Source organism: Artemia sp. Qi Xiang Cuo, chromosome 12 (assembly GCF_049724085.1).
Source record: "Artemia sp. Qi Xiang Cuo chromosome 12, ASM4972408v1, whole genome shotgun sequence".
In the NCBI taxonomy this organism is placed as follows: domain Eukaryota; kingdom Metazoa; phylum Arthropoda; class Branchiopoda; order Anostraca; family Artemiidae; genus Artemia; species Artemia sp. Qi Xiang Cuo.
In genome coordinates, this window is record NC_142805.1 from 39,207,372 (window position 1) to 39,228,200 (window position 20,829).

Consider the following 20,829-nt stretch of genomic DNA (forward strand, 5'->3'; position numbering starts at 1 on the left):
TATTCAAACCCATAGTTAAGACCATTCAGATGAGAATTATGCAAATGAGATATCTTCTGATATCTCTACTAAGGTAAGCAATAATGAACGAGATAATTAGGATCATTGACCTACATAAAATATAAGTTTAAAATAGCTTTTTAAAAATATAGCTCCATATTGTATATCCTTATATGACTAGTATAACGTGTCTAATAGGTTCGCCCTACCAAGGACATTGAACCTCGGGTGAAATGTCAATATAGCACACGATGTTTGACAGGCTTTTACCGAGGAAATTAAATCTCCCTTCTGGAGTAATTAGATGCACACTACTGTCACAGAAGCAACATTTGTAGATATTGATATTGGTCGGTATTATTTCTTGGTTTTCGATTTTATTTGTTTTAGGTTATTTTAGTTTTATCTTTGTTTCATCAGCGTTGAAGACGTCCCGTTTCATATTAAATAAAAAGAATAAGTTTTTCTAAACTGAAAGTAAGGAGCAACATTAAAATTTAAAACAAACAGAAACTATTACGTATATGAGGGTATTTGCCCCCTCGTCAAAACCTCGCTCCTTATGCTAAAGTTCAAATTGTGTTCCAATACTTTAAGAATGCCCCCTGAATCACAAAGGGTTTAACTAGAATAAATAGCTCTTTTGAAAGTACAAAATAAATTTAGCGTAAAGAGTGAGGTATTGAAGAGGGGACTAACCGCCTCATATAAATAATAATTTCTTTCGTTTTAAGTTTTAATGTTTCTCCTTACTTTCAGTTGTAAAACTTTTTTTTTAAGTTCTCATCGTTTTTTAAATAATGCTGGGAAATCCGACACCTCCTTCATGGAAAATCCTCTGCCCCCATGAAAACTTCCTCCATAAGAAATTTTCATCATATTATATTTAATTCTTTATGTTGGATGGCGGAAAATTTTTGAGAACACATCAGTAGACACATAACTTCATATTAATCAAATCTAGACAAAAAAAAAATTATTTGCTTACCGTCAAAGTGAACCTGATGCCTTTCTTTCTCTGCTTTAATTTTTTCCATCTTTTCACGTAATTTGTCTAGTACCTGTCTTTCTGCCTCGCGTTTTGCTTGAGCCCTTTCCTCGTTCAACTCTTTTAAGAGCTGTGCTCCTCTGTAAATAAAACGTTGGTACAGTCTGGCAGTTAAATTAATTTACAAAACATAAATCTTTGAAGGAACTATGATATCTCTTTGAAGTTTTAAGAGAGAAAAGACATAAGGGTTTCAAAACATTTCTGAACCCCCAACACAATGGTATTTTTTTTATTTCTCCTACGACCGATTTTGTTAGATACAAAAATTTCAAAAATTTTGAATACAGGTCTGGATACAAATTTCTGTATCCAGACATGATTGACGAGGGCTATTTTTATACTATATATATATATATATATATATATATATATATATATATATATATATATATATATATATATATATATATATATATATATATATATATATATATATATATATATATATATATATATATATATATATATATATATATATATATATATATATATATATATATATATATATATATATATATATATATATATATATATATATATATATATATATATATATATATATATATATATATATATATATATATATATATATATATATATATATATATATATATATATATATATATGGTTTTTATAGAAAGCGTTGTCGTAGAAACTTCAAAACAGGCTTATTTGATTGGAAATTCAAAGCGCTAATGCCATTTTTAATAGTCGCAAGGGATTGGAGGGCAACTCACCTCTCACGCCCACCTTTTCCCAAAACACATCCAATCAGAATTTTAAGACAGCCATTTTGTTCAACGTAGTTTAAAGTTCTGGAAATTAGGTCTTTGAGAATGACACCCCCCCCCACAGCCCTCAGGGCAAGGGCTTTAAGTTATGACCTGGGGTGTATATAATGTTTTTTTTTATAAAAAGCGTTGTCGTGGAATCTTCAAAAAGGGCTCATTCGATTGGAAATTTAAATGGCTAGTATCTTTTTTAATAGTTAAAAGTGATTGGAAGGCAACTAACACCCCTTCCAAACCCACCATTTCCCCAAACACATCCAATCAAAATTTTGAGATAGCCATTTTATTCAGCGTAGTTGATTTCCAGATAGAAATTATGTTTTTGAGGAGGAAACTCCCCCACAGCCCTCAGGGCAAGGGTTGTATTTTATGCCCTGGGGGCATATAAGGTTCTTATAAAAACGCTGTCGTAGAAACTTCAAAAAAGGCTCACTCGATTGGAAATTCAAAGGGCTAGTGCCCTTTTTAATATCTCGAAAGTGATTGGAGGGCAACTAATCCCCCTCCCACGCCCAATTTTTCCCCAAACACATCCAATCAGAATTTTGAGATAGCTATTTTTTTTTCAACTTAGTTGAAAGTTCTGGAAATTAGGTTTTTGTGGATGACAACCCCCAACAGCCCTCAGGGCCAGGGTTTTAAGTTATGCCCTGGATGCAGATAAAATTTTATGGAAAGCGCTGTCGTAGAAACTTCAAAAAGGGCTCATTCGATTGCAAATTGAAATGGCTAGTACCTTTTTTAATAGTCGAAAGCTATTGGAAGGCAACTAACACACCTTCCACGGCCACCATTTCTCCAAACACATATAATCAAAATTTTGAGATAGCCATTTTGTTCCACGCAGTTGAAAGTTCTGGAAATTATACCTTTAAGCAGGACACTCCCCACACAGTCTTCAGGACAAGGATTATAAGTTATGACCTGGGGGTATATAAGGTTTTTATTGAAATCTTTGTCTTAGAAACTTGAAAAGGGGCTCATTCGATTGGAAATTGAAATGGCTAGTGTCCTTTTTAATAGTAGAAAGTCATTGGAAGGCAACTAACACCCCTTCTATGCCCACCATTTCCCCAAACACATCCAATCACAATTTTGAGACAGTCATTTTATTCAGTGCAGTTGATTTCCAGATAGAAAACATGTTTTTGAGGAGGAAACTCCCACGGCCCTCAGGGCAAGGGTATTAAGTTATGCCCTGGGGGCATATAAGGTTTTTATTGAAAACACTGTCGTAGAAACGTATATCATAGAAACGTATTGTGTAGAAATGTACGTACGTAGAAAAGTACGTTATGTCGTAGAAACGTAGTCGAAAGTGATTGGAGGGCAACTAATCCCCCTCTCACGCCCACCATTTCCCCAAACACATCCATTCAAAATTTTGAGATAGTCATTTTATTTAATGTAGTCGAAATTTTTGTACATTATGTTTTTAAGTATGACCACCCCTCTCCCTCCCCCTCCCCGCCCTGAGGGCAATGGTTATAAGTTATGCCCTGGGAGTATATAAGGTTTTAATAGAAGGCGATGTTGTAAAAACTTCAAAAAGGGCTCATTCAATGGGAAATTGAATGGGTTAGAGCCCTTTATGATAGTCGAAAGTGATTGAAGGGCAACTAACCCCCCTCTCACGTCCACAATTTCCCCAAGCATCCAATCAAAATTTTGAGATATCTATTTTGTTCAACGTAGCTGAAAGTTCTGTAAATTCGGTCTTTAAGGATGGCATCCCCCCCACAGCCCTTAGGGTAACGATTGTAATTTATGCCCTGGGGGCATATAAAGTGTTTATTGAAATCCTTGTCGTGGAAACTCAATAAGGGCTCATTCGATTGGGAATCGAAAGGCGTAGTACCCTTTTTAATAGCCAAAAGTGATTGGAAGGCTTGACATTTTTTATAGTTAAGATGGATGTGGGTATAATTTATTATTAATGTTTTTTAGACAAGGGCACTTCGTATCGAAGGAGATGTTGTAGGAGCTTAGAAAAGGGCTCATTCGATTGAAAATAGAAAGGACTGATGCCATCTTTTATAGTCGAAAGTGATTAGAGGGCAATTAATCCCTATCCCACCCCTAACCTCCCATTTGCTCATTATGTTTAAAAACTAAATGTTGTCTTAAGATTAAATCAGAATGCACTGTGTTTATGCTAATTCCCAATAGGATATCTCAGCAGTATCTCAAGAACAACTGAGGGTATTATGTTCAAACTTTCAGGGCTACTTCTGCTCTTAAACTTTAACCGAATCAAAATAACGTATCCAAAGTGTATCCAAACTATCAAAAAAAGTAAACAGATTTTTTTGCGAATGGTATCAAGTTTTCCATTTCAGGTCAACTAGAAGAGGTATGAAACTAAATTAAACACTACTATTTGCGTTCAGATTTTTAAAAGGGTGTACGTTGATAAAAATTACTGAAAATTTTTCTCCAGCATACAGATAGCAGACCAAGCTATAAAGTCTTAAAAAAACCAAAAGATTTAAAGTATTATTTTGTTTCCGAGAAAAGACTGTCAATATAAAACGAACAGAAATTAATTAAAAAGCTTTTTCCACAAAATAAGTTTTTCAAAGAAAAGTAAAGAACTCCATTAACCCAAAAGTGAGTAAAAAATAAAATCAAATAATCTACCAAGCGTGAAACTACCACAAATTAGCATCGATAAATAAATGAAACCCAAAACGAACAGAAACTACAATAAATAACCGAGTCAAACTCAAAACAAGCAGAAATTAACATGAGTTGGGCTCAAAGCCCTTACGCCTTCTTTAGGCCAGAACATAATTTGCACTTTACTGAAAAAAAATACAAATGAATGTGCATTGTAAGTTTCATATACTGATATTTAGTAATCAAAATGTTAATATTATTTGATTTATTAAAGTTATATATTTCTGTATACAACTTATATAGTCAGTGAGTTATATATATTTATGAGTAGTAGGTTAAATATGTCAGTAAGTTATATATTTCTGTATATAGCTTATATAGTCAGTGAGTTATATATATTTAAAAGTAGTAGGTTAAATATGTCAGTGAGTTATATATCTCTGTTTATAACTCATATAGTCAGTGAGTTATATATATTTATATGTAGTAGGTTAAATATGTCAGTAAGTTATATATTTCTGTATATAACTTATATATTCAGTGAGTTATATATATTTATAAGTAGTATGTTAAATATGTCAGTAAGTTATATATATCTGTAAATAACTTATATAGTCAGTGAGTTATATATATTTATAAGTAGTAGGTTAAATATGTCAGTAAGTTATATATCTCTGTATATAACTTATATAGTCAGTGAGTTATATATATTTATAAGTAGTAGGTTAAATATGTCAGTGAGTTATATATTTCTGTATATAACTTATATAGTCAGTTAGTTATATATATTTATAAGTAGTAGGTTAAATATGTCAGTAAGTTATATATTTCTGTATATAACTTATATAGTCAGTGAGTTATATATATTTATAAGTAGTAGGTTAAATAAGTCAGTTAGTTATATATTTCTGTATATAACTTATATAGTCAGTGGGTTATATATATTAATAAGTAGTAGGTTAAATATGTCAGTGAGTTATATATTTCTGTATATAACTTATATTTTCAGCGAATTATATATATTTATAAGTAGTAGGTTAAATATTTCAGTGAGTTCTATATTTCTGTATATAACTTATATATTGAATGAGTTATGCATATTTATAAGTAGTTTGCGTGTTTGGGTACCTCCATAGGAGGCACGGACCAAAGGGGGGACCTTGTCCCTGGGGGTCATAATAGAATCTGGGACACCCTCGCCCGGGGTCATAAATACAGGCGGAGGAGGAGGAAGGCCCCTCAAATGTACACTCAAAAGGACCCACTGGTTTGTCCACTAGTCCCATGAGTTGCAAACCTTCTCCCAGTAATGGGTTATATTGCATGATGATGCAGAAGACCATCACGGGAGGATCCTCCATAGGAGACAACTGTGGCAGGGCGTAAGATCCAGATCTATGGACAACGGCCTTTGCAAAGGGTTGCCTCGGCCTTTTCGGGGTACCTGCAAGACTGGGGACCTTGCGATCAACTCAATTCCCCCTTGAGGAGTGGCACCCCTCGAGGAAATTATAGCCTAGTAAACAACACAGCATTCACACGGGATTCTGACTAATGGACAATTCTTCTGGGCTTGGTATGTTTTGATGGGCGTCTTTGGGCTGAAGAACCTCTTCCTAGCTAATTTATATATTATGGGTTGCCTCTCCGTAGTAGCATAATATTTGTAGGCATGAATATATAATGAGTCGGAGGTAATAGGCTTGAGAATGTCTGTGCAGGATTTCGACTCTTGTTGATAGAAGAGCATTGCCAAGTACTGAATATCATGTTGTGACAAAGATTGGCCCAGGAATGCACAGAACCCCCATTCATGGAGGTCCCAGGGACTTCTTGCTGTCCGGTTCTAAGCCGACTTAAGCATTTTGGTGTAGACTTGAGAAGATATGTTATCCCCATCCTGCACTGGTATCCGCGATCATTGCTTTTCCTGAGGCGAAAATAATTTCAATGATTTAAAGAACATGAAAATCGGAATTTGGAATTTTACGACGTTAAAAAAAGAATATCGTCTCGGCATTTTGACTGAGGAATTCAGACGATTCGAACTGGATTTATTAGGAGTTTGAGAAAATCACATCCCAAGGGTAGGAAGCATGAAATTAGCTGACACAGAATTTATTTACTCAGGCAGGAAGGATGGGGTACACAGACAATGAATAGGGCTCATGATGAATAATGAAGCTGCTAAGTCTTGTTTAGGCTGGGAAAGTATTGATCATAGAATAATAATTGCTTACTTTATGACTAGAAAGTTCAGGGTATCAGTTATAGTAGTTTATGTCCCTGTGGAACCGACTGACGGAGATACTAGGGACTCAGATGAAATTTACTTACAGCTACAGGAGCAAACAGACAAGGTCCCAGGTAGAAATATGATGTTATTACTGGGAGATTTTAACGTCCAGGTTGGTAGAAATAGGGATAGATGGTATCCCAGCCTAGGTAAATTTGGTGTAGGAAAAGAAAACAGTAATGGATACAGGCTTTTGCAATTTTTTAGGTATAACAATCTAGTTATAACCAATACGGTGTTTGGTCATAAAATGGCTCATAAGTTAACATTGTATTCACGCGATGGTAAAACAGCAAACCTTATTGATTATGTTAAAGTAAACCGAAGACTGGAAGGATCAATACAAGATACTAGGGTATATAGGAGTGCTATTATTGATGTTAAAAGTAAAGATCACCATCTAGTAGTGTCGAGGGTTAATTTAAAACTGAATATGGGAAGGGTAACTACCTCCCGGGAAGTTATGATGTTGTTAGACTCTAGGATGAGAATTTGAGAGAAACTTTCCAGGAACATTTGAATACTAAACTTAAGATTTTAAAATTTGATAATGTGGAAGATGGTTGGAATAATAAAAAAAATAATTTGTGAAGTTGCTGAAGGTATATTAGGGAAGAAAACTAGAACTGCAGCTAAGAATATTAGTGAAAAAGCTTTATGTTTAATAGAAAGGAGAAAGGACTTGTACAAGAATTGTCTGAGTGATAGATCGTATGAAAACAAAAGAAATGTAAAGAAAATGGAGAAAGCATTAAAATATGAACTAAGGAGGTGTGAAGTGGAGGCCAAGGATAAAATTGCCGAGGATCTGGAAGATGCAGCTAAACGGCATAATAGTAAAATATTATACTGGCAAGTTATCAAATTGAGAGGGAGTAGTCAATCCGGACTTGTCCCAGTTAAAGATAGTAATGGGGTCGCAATTAGCGATAAGAAAAAACTAAAGAGAGATGGGCCGAACATTTTGAGAACTTGCTTAACCGAGATAGAGTTGCAAGAAAAATATAGAGGAAAATGAAAAAGTTTGGGATACCTTGGATATGAAGGAAGATTTGTTTTGTGAGGAGGAATTAGCAACAGTACTAAAAGGATTAAAGAATAATAAGGCTCCAGGTGCTGATAGGGTGGTAAATGACTTTCTTAAATATGGTGGCTCTGAGGTCAGAAATAAGTTATTGAAGATTATGAATATGATTTTTGAAAAAGGGGAAGTACCTAACGATTTTAGGAAAACTTTAATTAAGCCACTTTATAAGAAAGGTGATAAAAGTGAGTGTGGTAATTATCGAGGCATTAGTCTTGTCTCTGTAAGTAGTAAATTACTTAGTAATATGATTATTTTTAGACTGAGAGATGCCGTAGACAAAGTTTTAAGAGAAGAGCAGTGCGGTTTTAGAAAAGGTAGAGGTTGTGTCGACTAAATTTTCACTCTTAGGCTAATAATTGAGAAGTGCCTGAGTTTTCAAACGCCTTTGATCCTCAGTCTTATAGATTACGAGCAAGCGTTCGATTCTGTTGATAGAAGAGCTTTAGTAAGGGTTTTATCCTTTTATGGTATACAAGACAAATACATTAAAGTGATTAGTACTATGTACGAGAATAACGCTGCTGCGGTTAAGGTAGGAAATGAGGTTAGCAGCTGGTTTTCTATTAAATCAGGAGTTAAGCAGGGCTGTGTTCTATCCCCCTTTATATGGATTATTTTGATGGACTTGGCTTTAAGGAGCACAGAAAAGGCAATGGGCGACCAAGGAATCAAATGGGGAGGAAAAAGTCTCTTGGACTTGAATTATGCTGATGATTTAAGCATCTTAGATGAAAGTGTGAGCAAAATGAATGAAGTTTTAGAGGTTTTGCACATTCAGGGCTCTTATACTGGTTGGAAAATTAATGTAAAGAATATTAAGTCACTATGGCTAGGAATAAGTGAAGATGAAAAGGTGACGTTGGGTGATGAAAAGATTGATCAGGTGGGCAGCTTCACTTACCTCGGTAATATTATTAGTAAAGATGGTGGGAGCAGTGAAGATGTTGTTAAAAATAGAATAAAAATAAAAATAGAAGATGCTAAAAATAGAATAGCCAAGGCTCAGGGTGTTTTTTTCACAGTTAAAAAAAGTCTGGAAGAATAGGAAGATAAGTCTGCAAACCAAGATTAGAATATTAGAAGCTTCAGTGATGACAGTGGTAGTAGAGTGCTAACTTATACTTTGGGTGGATTACGTTCCATGGCACCTTTCCAGAGCATGACCTTATGGATTTTTTTTCCTAATGTTCCTTTCTGTGCTATTTGGGTGGATTACGTTCCTTGGCACCTTTCTAGAGCATGTACTTATGGAATTTGCGTAGATTATGTTCCTTCCTGTGCTATTTGGGTGCATTACGTTCCTTGACACCTTTCTAGAGCTTGTACTTATGAATTTGCTTGGATTATGTTCCTTCCTATGCTATTCTAAGGGTTTATGTTCCTTCCTATGCTATTCTAAGGGTTTATGTTCCTTCCTATGCTATTCTAAAGGTTTACGTTCCTTCCTGTGCTATTTGGGTGGATTACATTCCTTGGCACCTTTCCAGAGCATGTACTTATGGATTTGCTTGGTTTATGTTCCTTCCTATGCTATTCTAAGTGTTTATGTTCCTTCCTATGCTATTCTAAGGGTTTATGTTCCTTCCTATGCTATTCTAAGGGTTTATGCTCCTTCCTGTTCTATTCTAAGGGTTTATGTTCCTTCCTATGCTATTCTAGGATTTTATGTTCCTTCCTATGCTATTCTAGGAGGCTATGCTTCTTCCTATGCTATTCTAAGGGTTTATGTTCCTTCTTATGCTATTATAAGGGGTTTATGTTCCTTCCCATGCTATTCTAAGGGTTTTTGTTCCTTCCTATGCCATTCTAAGGGTTTATGTTCCTTCCTGTGCTATTCTAAGGGTTTATGTTCCTTCCTGTGCTATTTTAAGGGTTTATGTTCCTTCCTATGCTATTCTAGGAGTTTATGTTCCTTCCTATGCTATTATAAGGGTTTATGTTCCTTCCTATGCTATTCTAGGAGTTTGTGTTCCTTCCTGTGCTATTCTAAGGGTTTATGTTCCTTCCTATGCTATTCTAAGAATTTATGTTCCTCCCCGTGATTTACTCCTCTCCTCTCTCTCTCTCTATCCCAGTCAATTTTTTGTTGTTGGTAGCTCAGTTTCATTGTGACAGTGAGAGTGTCAACACATGAAAAAATGTTCCATACATGTCCGCTATGTATGTACACACTGGGCAGCTGGTCATCATGTGAGAATTGCACAATGATTGATGAGTATGATGAAAAGTGTAGACTATGCAATCCGAGTGAATTGCATAGAGGATATGCTGTACAAAATAAAGGTTGTAATTTATGTCTTGAAGAGGTGTGTGACTCTCATCCTAGAGGGCACCTATGCTCCAATTGCCAATATGATAAATGTAATCAGTGGGAGAATACATATCCCGGTATGATTGGAAAGAATCCTAAGCGTGATTTTAGTTTATTGCTACGAGATTGGTATCGTCGTGGTTTTAGATTGTTCTGGGGGGAGGAGCCGAGTCAGCGATTCAACTCTTGGAACAACAAAAGAATTTGGTTTCTACGTCATCGTTGTGAACACAATGACTACTATGATTATAAGCCCACTGATTTTTATTTGGTGGTGACGGAATGTGAATAACCTCTTGAGGACACTGTTTGTGGCATTGTTTCAAATAAGCAAATTGAAACATGTGAATTCTACAGAATGAATGAGAATAGTATCATTGACTATACAAAGAGATATGACAAGAGTGAAGTTACACTCTATTTTAGAAAATGTGACCCTGACATTGCATTACATCAGGATCAGTATACTGTGAATTCAGATAATCTACCTGCATTAGTTGTTGTCGACAAATACCTAGTAGAAGATGAAATCTAAAGAGTAGAAAAGTCGTTTTATCATGTACATACATTTTTCATTTATTAATAAACAATTTCACATACATTTTTAGAACATTTTATTCGTAGGGCACAAAAATAAATATTAAACACGCTTGTAAGTATATTTTCCACTAGAAAGTCGTTCAATCGAGGTAAGTCAACGTAAATGTTGAGAAACTGCTTGTAGGTGTATCCACGAGATCTGAACATCAAAAAGAGTAGTGCATGAAAGCAACATGTCTTAGTCGTTAAATCCTGTACTCTTCGTCGATTTTGAATGATAGTTTTCCTACTGCTTTCAATAAAGTTGCTGATGCATGGAGTGTAGAATTTATACGATAGGCCTAGAGAATCAAAAAATTCAATATTCTTCGCTGTTTGAAAGATGCATAGCCAATGGGCCTGTCTTCAAAGTCGATGGACTGCTATTAACAATGATTAGGGTATTGTTAACACTTGGAATTTTTTCAATGAAGTCCGATGGTATACAATAGGACATGTACTGGGACGTGTATGGATCCATATTAAATATGTTGATTATTTGGTTTTTGCTCATGGTGCTAGGTCTAGTAGAACACTGCTGTCGGGTGTGATTTCCCAATAGGTTTCAAATTGACTCAATGATATTAGCGTGATACTCTCAGTCAATGCATCGGCAAATGTACACTCTAAACGTACATTCCCTGTTCGTACTATGCTCATATCCTGGGTCCCAGACAGGTTCAAAACAATTACACCATGATTTTTTAGAACATTGAATCGGTTATTCCATTTTCAAATAGTTGGGAGTCATGATCTAGAGATTGCATGATCAACTCGTTCAGAGTTCTATAGGATTTTTGTCAAATGATAGAGTGTACAGTGGAATACCATTCACTTTTCACACAAGTCTAGATAGACCAAAAAAATTAAAATCATGGGGGGATTCAGTCCAGGATCCAACGGCACTGCCACTCTTCACGAAGGACAAAGCCAATTTTGATGGGATTTCTCCATTGATAAATGATGAATCGGTATAGCTACGAGAGGCGATGGCAATGTGACGTTGATTGGTGATTGTATGGGGGACAAAAAGTTTAATGTTGTTGCCATTGGCTCTTAGCTTTCCACTGCCAATGCAACAGAGTTCATAACCTGCTGTTTTTGGACGTGGGGAATTGCCGATGTGATAATGACATTTGCATCGGGTGGTGAAGGAAATGTTTTTCTCAAAATGAAATTCGATGGGGCCAGTTGCAACTTTATGTCAATCTTAACATTGGGGGATAACCATTGGGATATATTGAATATCTCATGATTTAATTTTCCAACCAGATGATACTCCTGGGTCACTGCAGTAGTCAACTCACCGTCAGTATCAACACCTGATCGATATTCATAGCCCAATGATTGTCCTCTCAACTTCTTGTATGCCTTTGATGTCATCATCATAAATTGTATGTAGCTTGCATAGTTGGATAAATTATTGCTAGTACTAACCAATGTTCCATTAATAAATACATTCATTTGTTTGGACAGGTTGTGTAGAATACAGTTTTCGTAGGAGACACCTTTGGCAGAATTTTGAGTTGTAGTATATGACTTTTTTTTCACCGCAACATTTAAGTCAATAAATGTTGATGACAAATCAATGAAATAGTCTTCATTGGAAAATATTTGAAAGTGTATATTTTCCAAGAGGGGTTGGGGGTGAAATTGTTCATAATAGCCATACTTGACACTGACATAAACATTTTCGGCATTGAATAGATTCAATGAGGAACTGATTGATGGATGCGATTCCTTGTGGGGGAGATAAGTCATCATAAGAGAAGAAATCTTTCTTTAATCTAACAGTCTTTTTCTTTTTCTTCTTCTTATTGGTCTTCCTTGTTTTATTTCTCAAAGTCCTTGTTGATGTCCTTCGCTTCCCGCCTGGGTAGAGACTGATGAGTGAATGAGACGCACGCATCCTTTTCAATCCCTTCCCATTTTGCAGAGATTTTAATTGCTCACCAACGGCTCTTGATGAAGATTTAATATTTTCATTAACACTCTCGTTGAAATTCTTACCCGACCCCCAGTCCTGTAGTGTTGAGGCAGCAAAATTTGATGCAGCAGGTACAAGATACTTTCTGGCAAGGGGTAAAGCAGAACAAAATAGCCTAGCCAACCAGCTACGAAGACCATAGCCAGACATTGTAGTACGCCCCTTGTAGTAGTCCAATCCATTGCCTATTTGACGTGGACTCAGAGCACCAACATAGTAATCGTTATCGGGACAGACAAATGGAATTCTTCTAATGTTCATTTTAGGTGCTGGTGTCGCCGACAATAGATCGAAAATGACATGTAATCACTGCTAAACCTTTTGTTATTGCTACAGGATCACCTAATTCACTTCTTAGTGTTAACTGACAGAGTTCCAAATACGAAGTGTTTACAGGATTATACTGAAGATGCTTTATATTATAATGATGAACAAGTTCATGAGTTTTTTTTGTTCAAGAACACGTAGGAGGGGGAAATTTGAATTACCAACTCTCGATGTTTCCACAAAAGATGCATAGAGAAATATGCAAGAGTCCGAGGCGAAACCAGGTGGATAATCAGCAAAAATAACTTGATCCATCCCGTAAACGGTTGCCAGCGTTTTTCCCAATGATCATATTCTGCTTAAAGCCAAAAACGTCTCTCAGATTCTCATTGAGATGAATTATTTCAGTGTCAACAGGTGACGTAATGTAAATCCTGTCGTGTTCCATTGAATAATTAAAATGGGATGTACCATTCCTACGATATGATATTTTTCTGTTGATTGCACGACACAAATCCATCATAGTAGGCCTACCATACTCTTTATATCTCAATGTAACATCTGGATATTTGCTAGATTTAAGTGCTTCAACCCATTCATAGTCGACAAAGAGTGACCAATCGAATGGTATAACTTTTATATTATAAACACGATCCTTTCTTAGGATGTCATAGGTTTTTTTGAGAATACAGTAACAAGAGCCACTTCATACGCACCGTCAAATTTGATGGCGGGGGAGAGTTTCGTCCAAAAATCACTTGTTTTATTCAAGTCATTGTAGAGAGGATCGGAAACGTTGGACATAAAAGTTACATAGAAATCATTGGGCATTCTCAATATCTTCAACACCGATCCAAGAATCAAAATCAGAGTTGTATCCTAGCCACCGAACAAGTAACAGTTTCCTACCCCTGTGAGTATGAGTCTTTAATAACTTTTCAATTTGATAGATCTCACTATTATTTTTAACTTTTTGTAGTTCAAAGTCATAAAAGCCGCCGAGAATCTCTTCATCTTTGGTATCACGCAAACGATAAGTTATGGGTTTAGTGTCTAGGATTTTTGCCACTTTAAGATGTTCTGTCGACCACAAGTAATTACCCTTTTCAAAAACATTAGTTGTTCTATTAATTCGAACAGCATCACCAACATTGAATTTTTTCTTCTTGACACTCGTTTCATTGGAATATTGTTTAAGAAAGGTGTCAATTTTATCATGATCAGAATGATGAACTTCCATTGGGGATGAATTGGACAATGATCGATGAGGTCGTTGATTATAAATCAGCATGATTTTATCTAAATCATGAATAAAAGCAGATGTATTTTTCAATGTACAATATCTTGAAATTAAAAGTCGAATAGGTCTTATCAATCGTTCGGCCAATGCAGCCTTTATGCATGTTGCAAAGTACTTTTGCAACATGGGGGTTAACAAATTCATTACCGCGATCCGTTTGATTTTTTTTATACGAATCCTGTTCGAGAATACTTTCGATGGCCTGAGCAACTTCAACACCTCTGTTTGACCGCAATGGAATGGCATATGTATAGCGACTAAAAACACTGAATGCAAGTAGAATGTACTTGTACGGTGTATTGTGATGTCTTTGAATCTCATCTAGAGTTAAGAGATCTGCTTGCATTATATGCAATGGGAAAAAGGCTTAAGTTTTTCGATAATGATTAGCACGAAGCCTATGATTTCTATGCAGAGTGTAACTTGATTCATTTTGTAGATTGTCTTGTACACTTTTATCGTGAAAATCAGTGACTTTGGAAACAGTGGTGGGGGACCTTAAACTCCGCACTTCACCAATATTTTCATAAACATGTTTAATAACTTCAACCATATTGAATGTAAACGTGTAGTGTAACGTCCGCTACCCTTTTGTATACTGGTAGTTGGCGATGGGTTTGATGGTGATTTGATACGTCTTTGCTTTTGTCTAGCTATCAGTGGAGTGCTGCTGCTGCTCCTTATTTTCAAGTTTCCACTAGGTGTGCTAGTATTTTCCAAAATTGATTTAAAACCTTCTTTTTCTTCTTCATGTTCAAATTTTAATGGTGATGGTGCATGTTCATTTAATTTTTTTTAGAATTTACCTGTTGCTAATAAGGCTTTTGGGGAAGTTTCATGCATTTAGAAATCTATATTGATGAGCGTCAAATGATAACAGTTCTTTACGATTTGTAACCATGTCATAGATTAAATCAAGTGGATTATAGCTCTTGCCCTGATTTATAATACCTTTTTTATTGCTATCAACTTGAACATGATCTATTCCACTTTCCGTGAGATAAGTTATGGGTCATGTACATTTTTAACGATAGGATTTAGGTCTTAGATTCACAAATTTTAACATAATTGATTACAATTCCTCCTTCTTTAATTGTGTTCCAGCAGCAGAATCCTGATGAGATGATTCTTTTTTGTGATCAATACCACTGGCTTTCGCACGATAGGGCTTATGTTTGTCCACTCGGCGAAGTGCATCTTAAAGTAAAAGCAGTTTTTTATCATCCTCAATATTCTCGTTGTCAATGAATGTACTCAGATTGTTCTCAAAGTGTTCCACGGGTGAGAGAGCGAGTTCTATTGGAGTCAATTTATAGGGTTTTGCCATTTTCTCTAGAGAAAACTGTTTACAAGTCCTGCAATTATTGGCAGTAAAAGTGTGAAAAAGCTACTGCCCGCCTGAAGAAGTCGTTTCTTTTTAAAATTCTTTCCTTTCTTTTTAGAGGCCAATGTACGTACAATGGAACGATGTTGCTTTGCCTGTTGCTTAATTACTTCTGGCAGTTGAACATTTCCCTCGGTCTAATTTAAAGAAAGTTCAGATATTAGATTAATGAAATCATTGTCAACACCATGTTTGAATATGACTTTCCTAAATGGGGGTTTTGAATTGCTTAGAACTGAAAATAAATTTCTATGTTCATCTAGTTTCTTTAGTGTCATGATAGCAACTAATAGGTCTTTTTGGTGTACGTAGGGAGATATACTGTAATTTCATTGTCAAAAGTATCTGTGACTACACGCAGATCCTCGGGTGTATTTTGATTAAGATCCAATAGGATATAGCCGTAGGGTTTATTAGTTGCCTGATTGTACGCTGAGAGCAGAAATTTGGAAGTACCTGGATAGATTTGTTTATTCATGGTTATTAGCGAGCTAGAATCACGAACAACTCTGTGGATGATATAGTAGGTGCAGTTCAATGCAAGTGTTCGCATATATTTGCTCTGATGAAAGAGATTGTGTAGAACCAGAGTAATGGAAATCTGTTCATGATGAGAGCAAACGGTGAACAATTGCAGCATTTCCTGGGACCATTGTTCAATAGATTCAGTCAGATCGTCAAAAATCAGCCAAGAGTTTGGTTCAATAATGTTGAAAACATCAAGTCCCTGATGAATTGTATCTGCACCAATCCCGCCGTGCCAATTGCTTTTATTTTATCGTATGACTCCTGCAAAATACTATAACAATAGTATTTTTTTTTCGGCTTTTCCGCAAACATTTTATTGTAATTTTTAATTATTTTAGTTAAGAGTGTTTTTTTGCCTGAATTTGATGGGCCACACAGAAATGATCTGAATGGTGTTTTAAATTGATACATGTTCCATTCAACAGTTCACCTAGACAACTAACAGTAGACTATAGCTGTCTAATGACTAAATAATTTACCTATTACTGCTAGTTCGTTAAAGAATAATAATGAGAACAAAATAAATAAAGAATCATATTTCTTGTATTATAAAAAAACAGCACTTTACAGAAAACGAAGAAAAATACACTTTTTTTATTTATAATAAAAAAACATTTATTTTAAAAAATGCACTAGAAAAAGCACTTTAATAAATATACTTTATTTACAAATACAACATTCAATGAAAAAAAACACTTGGAATAATATCACTTTTTTTCAATGCAACATATATATTTACAAAAGCACATAAAAAATCTGCTCTAAGTAAAAAAAAAGATAACTTTGGTAGTGGCGGCGCTCCCCCCACTGGCGACCAGGCACCCCCCCCCCCCAAGGCCACGAGGCCCCCCTCTCAAGGTTTTGGGAAATTTATTGGACTTTACTCAAACCGAGACTTTCTCTTTGGCTAACACATTCGACTCGGTCAGAAGTTAAATAGTGTCCCAGGGGGAGGGTAGTTACACCGTCTTGGCAAACATAGACCTTGTCGGAAATGGTACTCATGGCAATTTTTTCTATATTTACAGTGAAGTTCCTGTAGTTGAGTGAACGAATTGCCAGCAATTTTGCTCGTGGAATTGTATTTTGAACAATACAATTCCTATAGATGTTCATGTCGAAATTCTTATCCACATAGCACGTGGGTACTCCTTTGCAACGTATTTTGATTTCCTCGTCGTGTGTCTGTATAAAGTACACCTTCGGACTTGCAAACATACCACGGAAAATCATGTTGCTTCCCGTTTCTGATTTAAAAAGTAAAAGCTTATTTGGCGCCCGACGTTTCACTAGCTCTGGGTAAAGCCAACTCCAATTGGTGTAGTTCGTCCTAGAGCTGATGATTTCACCGTGCGCCAAATCATCAAGTAGGTTTGGGGTTTTTACTTTTAGCAGTAGAGAATCTGTGTCCCCGTAGCAGACCTCTACTTGCCCCCTCTCTGACTACTGTACCCTAGCCACATTGTAGTAGAATTCCAACATGAGCTTTTTAGAGATCTTCAAGATCGCACTGCCTGCAGCAATATTTTTATTCAATACAATGCTTCTTTTTTTCTCTATTCAATAGTACCATGTCCGGGCCAATGATTGTGAAGGAAGTGTAATTTGGATCGGCAATAATTCGAGCACATTGTTTGGGATCGGTCACGACGTCACAACGATTCCTATTGCGAACACTCTCGCACATTTTACCAAAAGTCGAATTCAAAATGAGCTTATAAATTTCTTTTTCGGCTTTCGTCTGCGCTTCAGAACGTTTCTTGACAAAAGTGTCAACAAACGTTTTCAGATAGGGCTTTTGACTAAACTGGAGCGCTCTATGAACCTTTGTGACGTTGAAACCGTTGTTGCACATCCATTTTAAAGCCACATGATGTACAACAATATTTGTTTTTGGCAGAAGGTCAGCAATAAGTTTTTGTTTTGAAGGTGACCAATGCAATCCGTCCACCTCGACTAAACGTCTGTTGCGGGGGCTCAAAGAGTCCCTAGTCACAGGTCTATTGATGCATGGAAAAACAAAATCCTTTACTGAATCGTGAAGCTCAACTGGTATCTCCCCATTAATTTAAAAAAGCATCCAACCGGCCCATTCTCCTCAACACTGTCAATTTTGGGGAATGGGGAGCTTGAGGGTCATTGAGTCATTTATAGTCATCGCAAGCTAACACATAATGAGACATGGCCAAAGGGTAGAGAGAAATCTGATCAAGAACTAGTGCATCTGATTTCGCCCCTGTCATTTCTCTATTGGGATTAGTTGCTAAAATGAAGTTTTCGTGAAAAACGTATCCACCCCTCAATGATATTTTGAAGAACGAGTGCTGTTCGATTTCGGAAGTAAGCTCAATTTTTACCCCGCTAATTCTTAGGATGAGGTTCATTACCAGATGAGGAGATGAAAAATAATATCCTAAATCAAGATTAAATTCCCCATATATTTTATCTGTATTTTTACACATAATGTCTAACAAAGTTAACACATCACTTGACAAATACAGCTTGCAGTAGTCAAACCCATTTTTACACCCTCCCTCTGCCCACATTTTTTTAGCAAAACTGTATTCATCGGGGGTGCACCTCCGATCGTGTATACTGTCGTAAAAAGATTCGATGGAGGGAATAGTTTTGTTGGCGAATGTCGACATGGAACAGTACTAATCATAAGGATATATCCCCTTGACCGTCAACAAATCATATAAATCATTTGGAAATTGTTGCTTGAGAAGGGGGAAAGCGTTGCAGCCGTCATCGTTTTTTAGCACTTGAATTAATTCGCTCAATGATTTAGGGAAAAAACTGTAGGAATCTAAAAAGCGAATTTTATTCATGTACTCAATGTAATCTTCAACATATCTCCACATAAATTCCAAAACAAGCAACTTTTCCGATGATTTAGGAATGATTTTGTAGCAAAAGCTGTCTATCACCCATTCATTGTCCACTGTTCTATTTCTTTGAAGATGTGACATAGCTGGTAGCACATACTTCAGATCGTAGTTAGAATTATATATAAAAAAACGGAAGAAAGAGTTGCTGTTTAATTTTTAAATTACATGAATTGTGTGCCCACCCCCGAAAGTTACTTTTCCCCGTTGAATTGGGGTCAATAAGATGATTGTGATCTTGGACTGCGTCTTTTGGGGAAAGAGCACCCCTACAAAAACAACAAATTTTCCCCTTTTCTAGTGCCAGTTGCTCCTTATCTGATAATGACATTGGGTAGTCGGTGGGACGCAATCGTGAAATTGCACCGTTTGCTGTTTTTATTACAGACACCAATAACTTCTCCATGCTACCCTTTTCATCCATAGCCAAAAAAACTCTTCCAATCGCATTTTATTATTGGAATCACGACGGGCATGCGCATAGGAACAAGCAACTAGTTTGTGTTACTTGACTATATTTGGCCTTGATGGGTCCGATACCTCCACCAGTCTTGAATCACAATCCAAACATACTTTATCAACCTGTAGCAGGGAATTTTGAATTTTTTAAATTGTAAAGTATCTTTGCCTTCTGCCTGCATTTCTATTCTTTGATTGCCATGAACTTTACAATATCACATGTGATCTGTGAATGTTCGTTCAGATGTGAATGGGGAAAGGCACATGGGGCAATAGTGACGTTCCCCTTTCTTCACACCTTGAGACAAGAGATGACTTATTGCTGTAACGGGGAAACAATGACCATAGGAATTTACATCTTTGGGGGGTTCATAAATAACCCAAACCCAATTTTTAACATTATCTACCAACGGTGTCCTAACTGAATATAAAACCCCTTTTTTATTTGGTTTCTTTCCCCCATTTACAAATTCTGTGTCATACTGGAGAACAACCACCCCCAACCCGAGATTTTCGTTTGCTTTTTCAAATACGGTTATTTCTTTTAAGGACACCGGATACTTTCCCTCTAAACAATCAAAATTTACTTTAGGGAAATTGTCTCCACCGTTACGTGCAAGTCTGTAGAGATTTTTATTGTTGAATCCTCTTTCAATGTTTTATGGGCTGCTGCTAAAAATGCATATTTAAAGCATTGCAGCCCCGTGTCAAATCTGAAACCCTGAACTCCCCCTGTAGCCGACAAATCTGGGTGGCTTTTATTCTTATACCCGCCCCTCTTAAGCTAAAGTTTTTTTAAATCTACTGAGATTCAGATCCATGTGTTCAATGTATAAAATTGTGGACCCACTTCCCCTCTCGTTGAACGTGTCCAAAGTTGATTACCCAAAGTTTGGTTGCCAGTTGAAAAAGGAAAATAAAAAATAACCCCAGATGTCCCCTTTCGTAAATAAACTCTTTGCTTTACCGATGCTTTAAGCCCCCCTGTACCCCCCCCCCCCAATTCTGAATCTCAATCTCGATAAGTGCTCGAATTTGGTCGATTTAGGTATGAAGAACATTTACAGGGTCTGTTAAAATGACCCCACCGTCAACCAGGTTTTCCTCGGGGGATTAAAATCTACCCTATGTGTTTGCAAGTGACCTAGAGCAGATTCCAACAAATAAAATTCACGTAGTTCCGGGGACGTGACACTATTTTCATGTCCTGCACCTATTTGCACATGACCCAATTCACTAATAGTAAAGTCATCGTCAAAAATGTCTCCGGAAAAATTAGATC

At 36.2% G+C, this 20,829-nt stretch overlaps 1 protein-coding gene across 2 annotated transcripts in view; it reads right to left on the reverse strand.

Annotated features, from left to right (window-relative positions):
* Positions 1-20,829, reverse strand: part of LOC148946099 (piezo-type mechanosensitive ion channel component-like) — a 277,609-nt gene that overhangs the window by 226,424 nt on the left and 30,356 nt on the right. For both annotated transcript variants that reach the window (XM_089097773.1, XM_089097772.1), the window contains exon 3: positions 989-1,128. In XM_089097773.1, the coding sequence (XP_088953899.1) occupies positions 989-1,128 (140 nt within the window). The remainder of the gene's footprint in view (positions 1-988; positions 1,129-20,829) is intronic.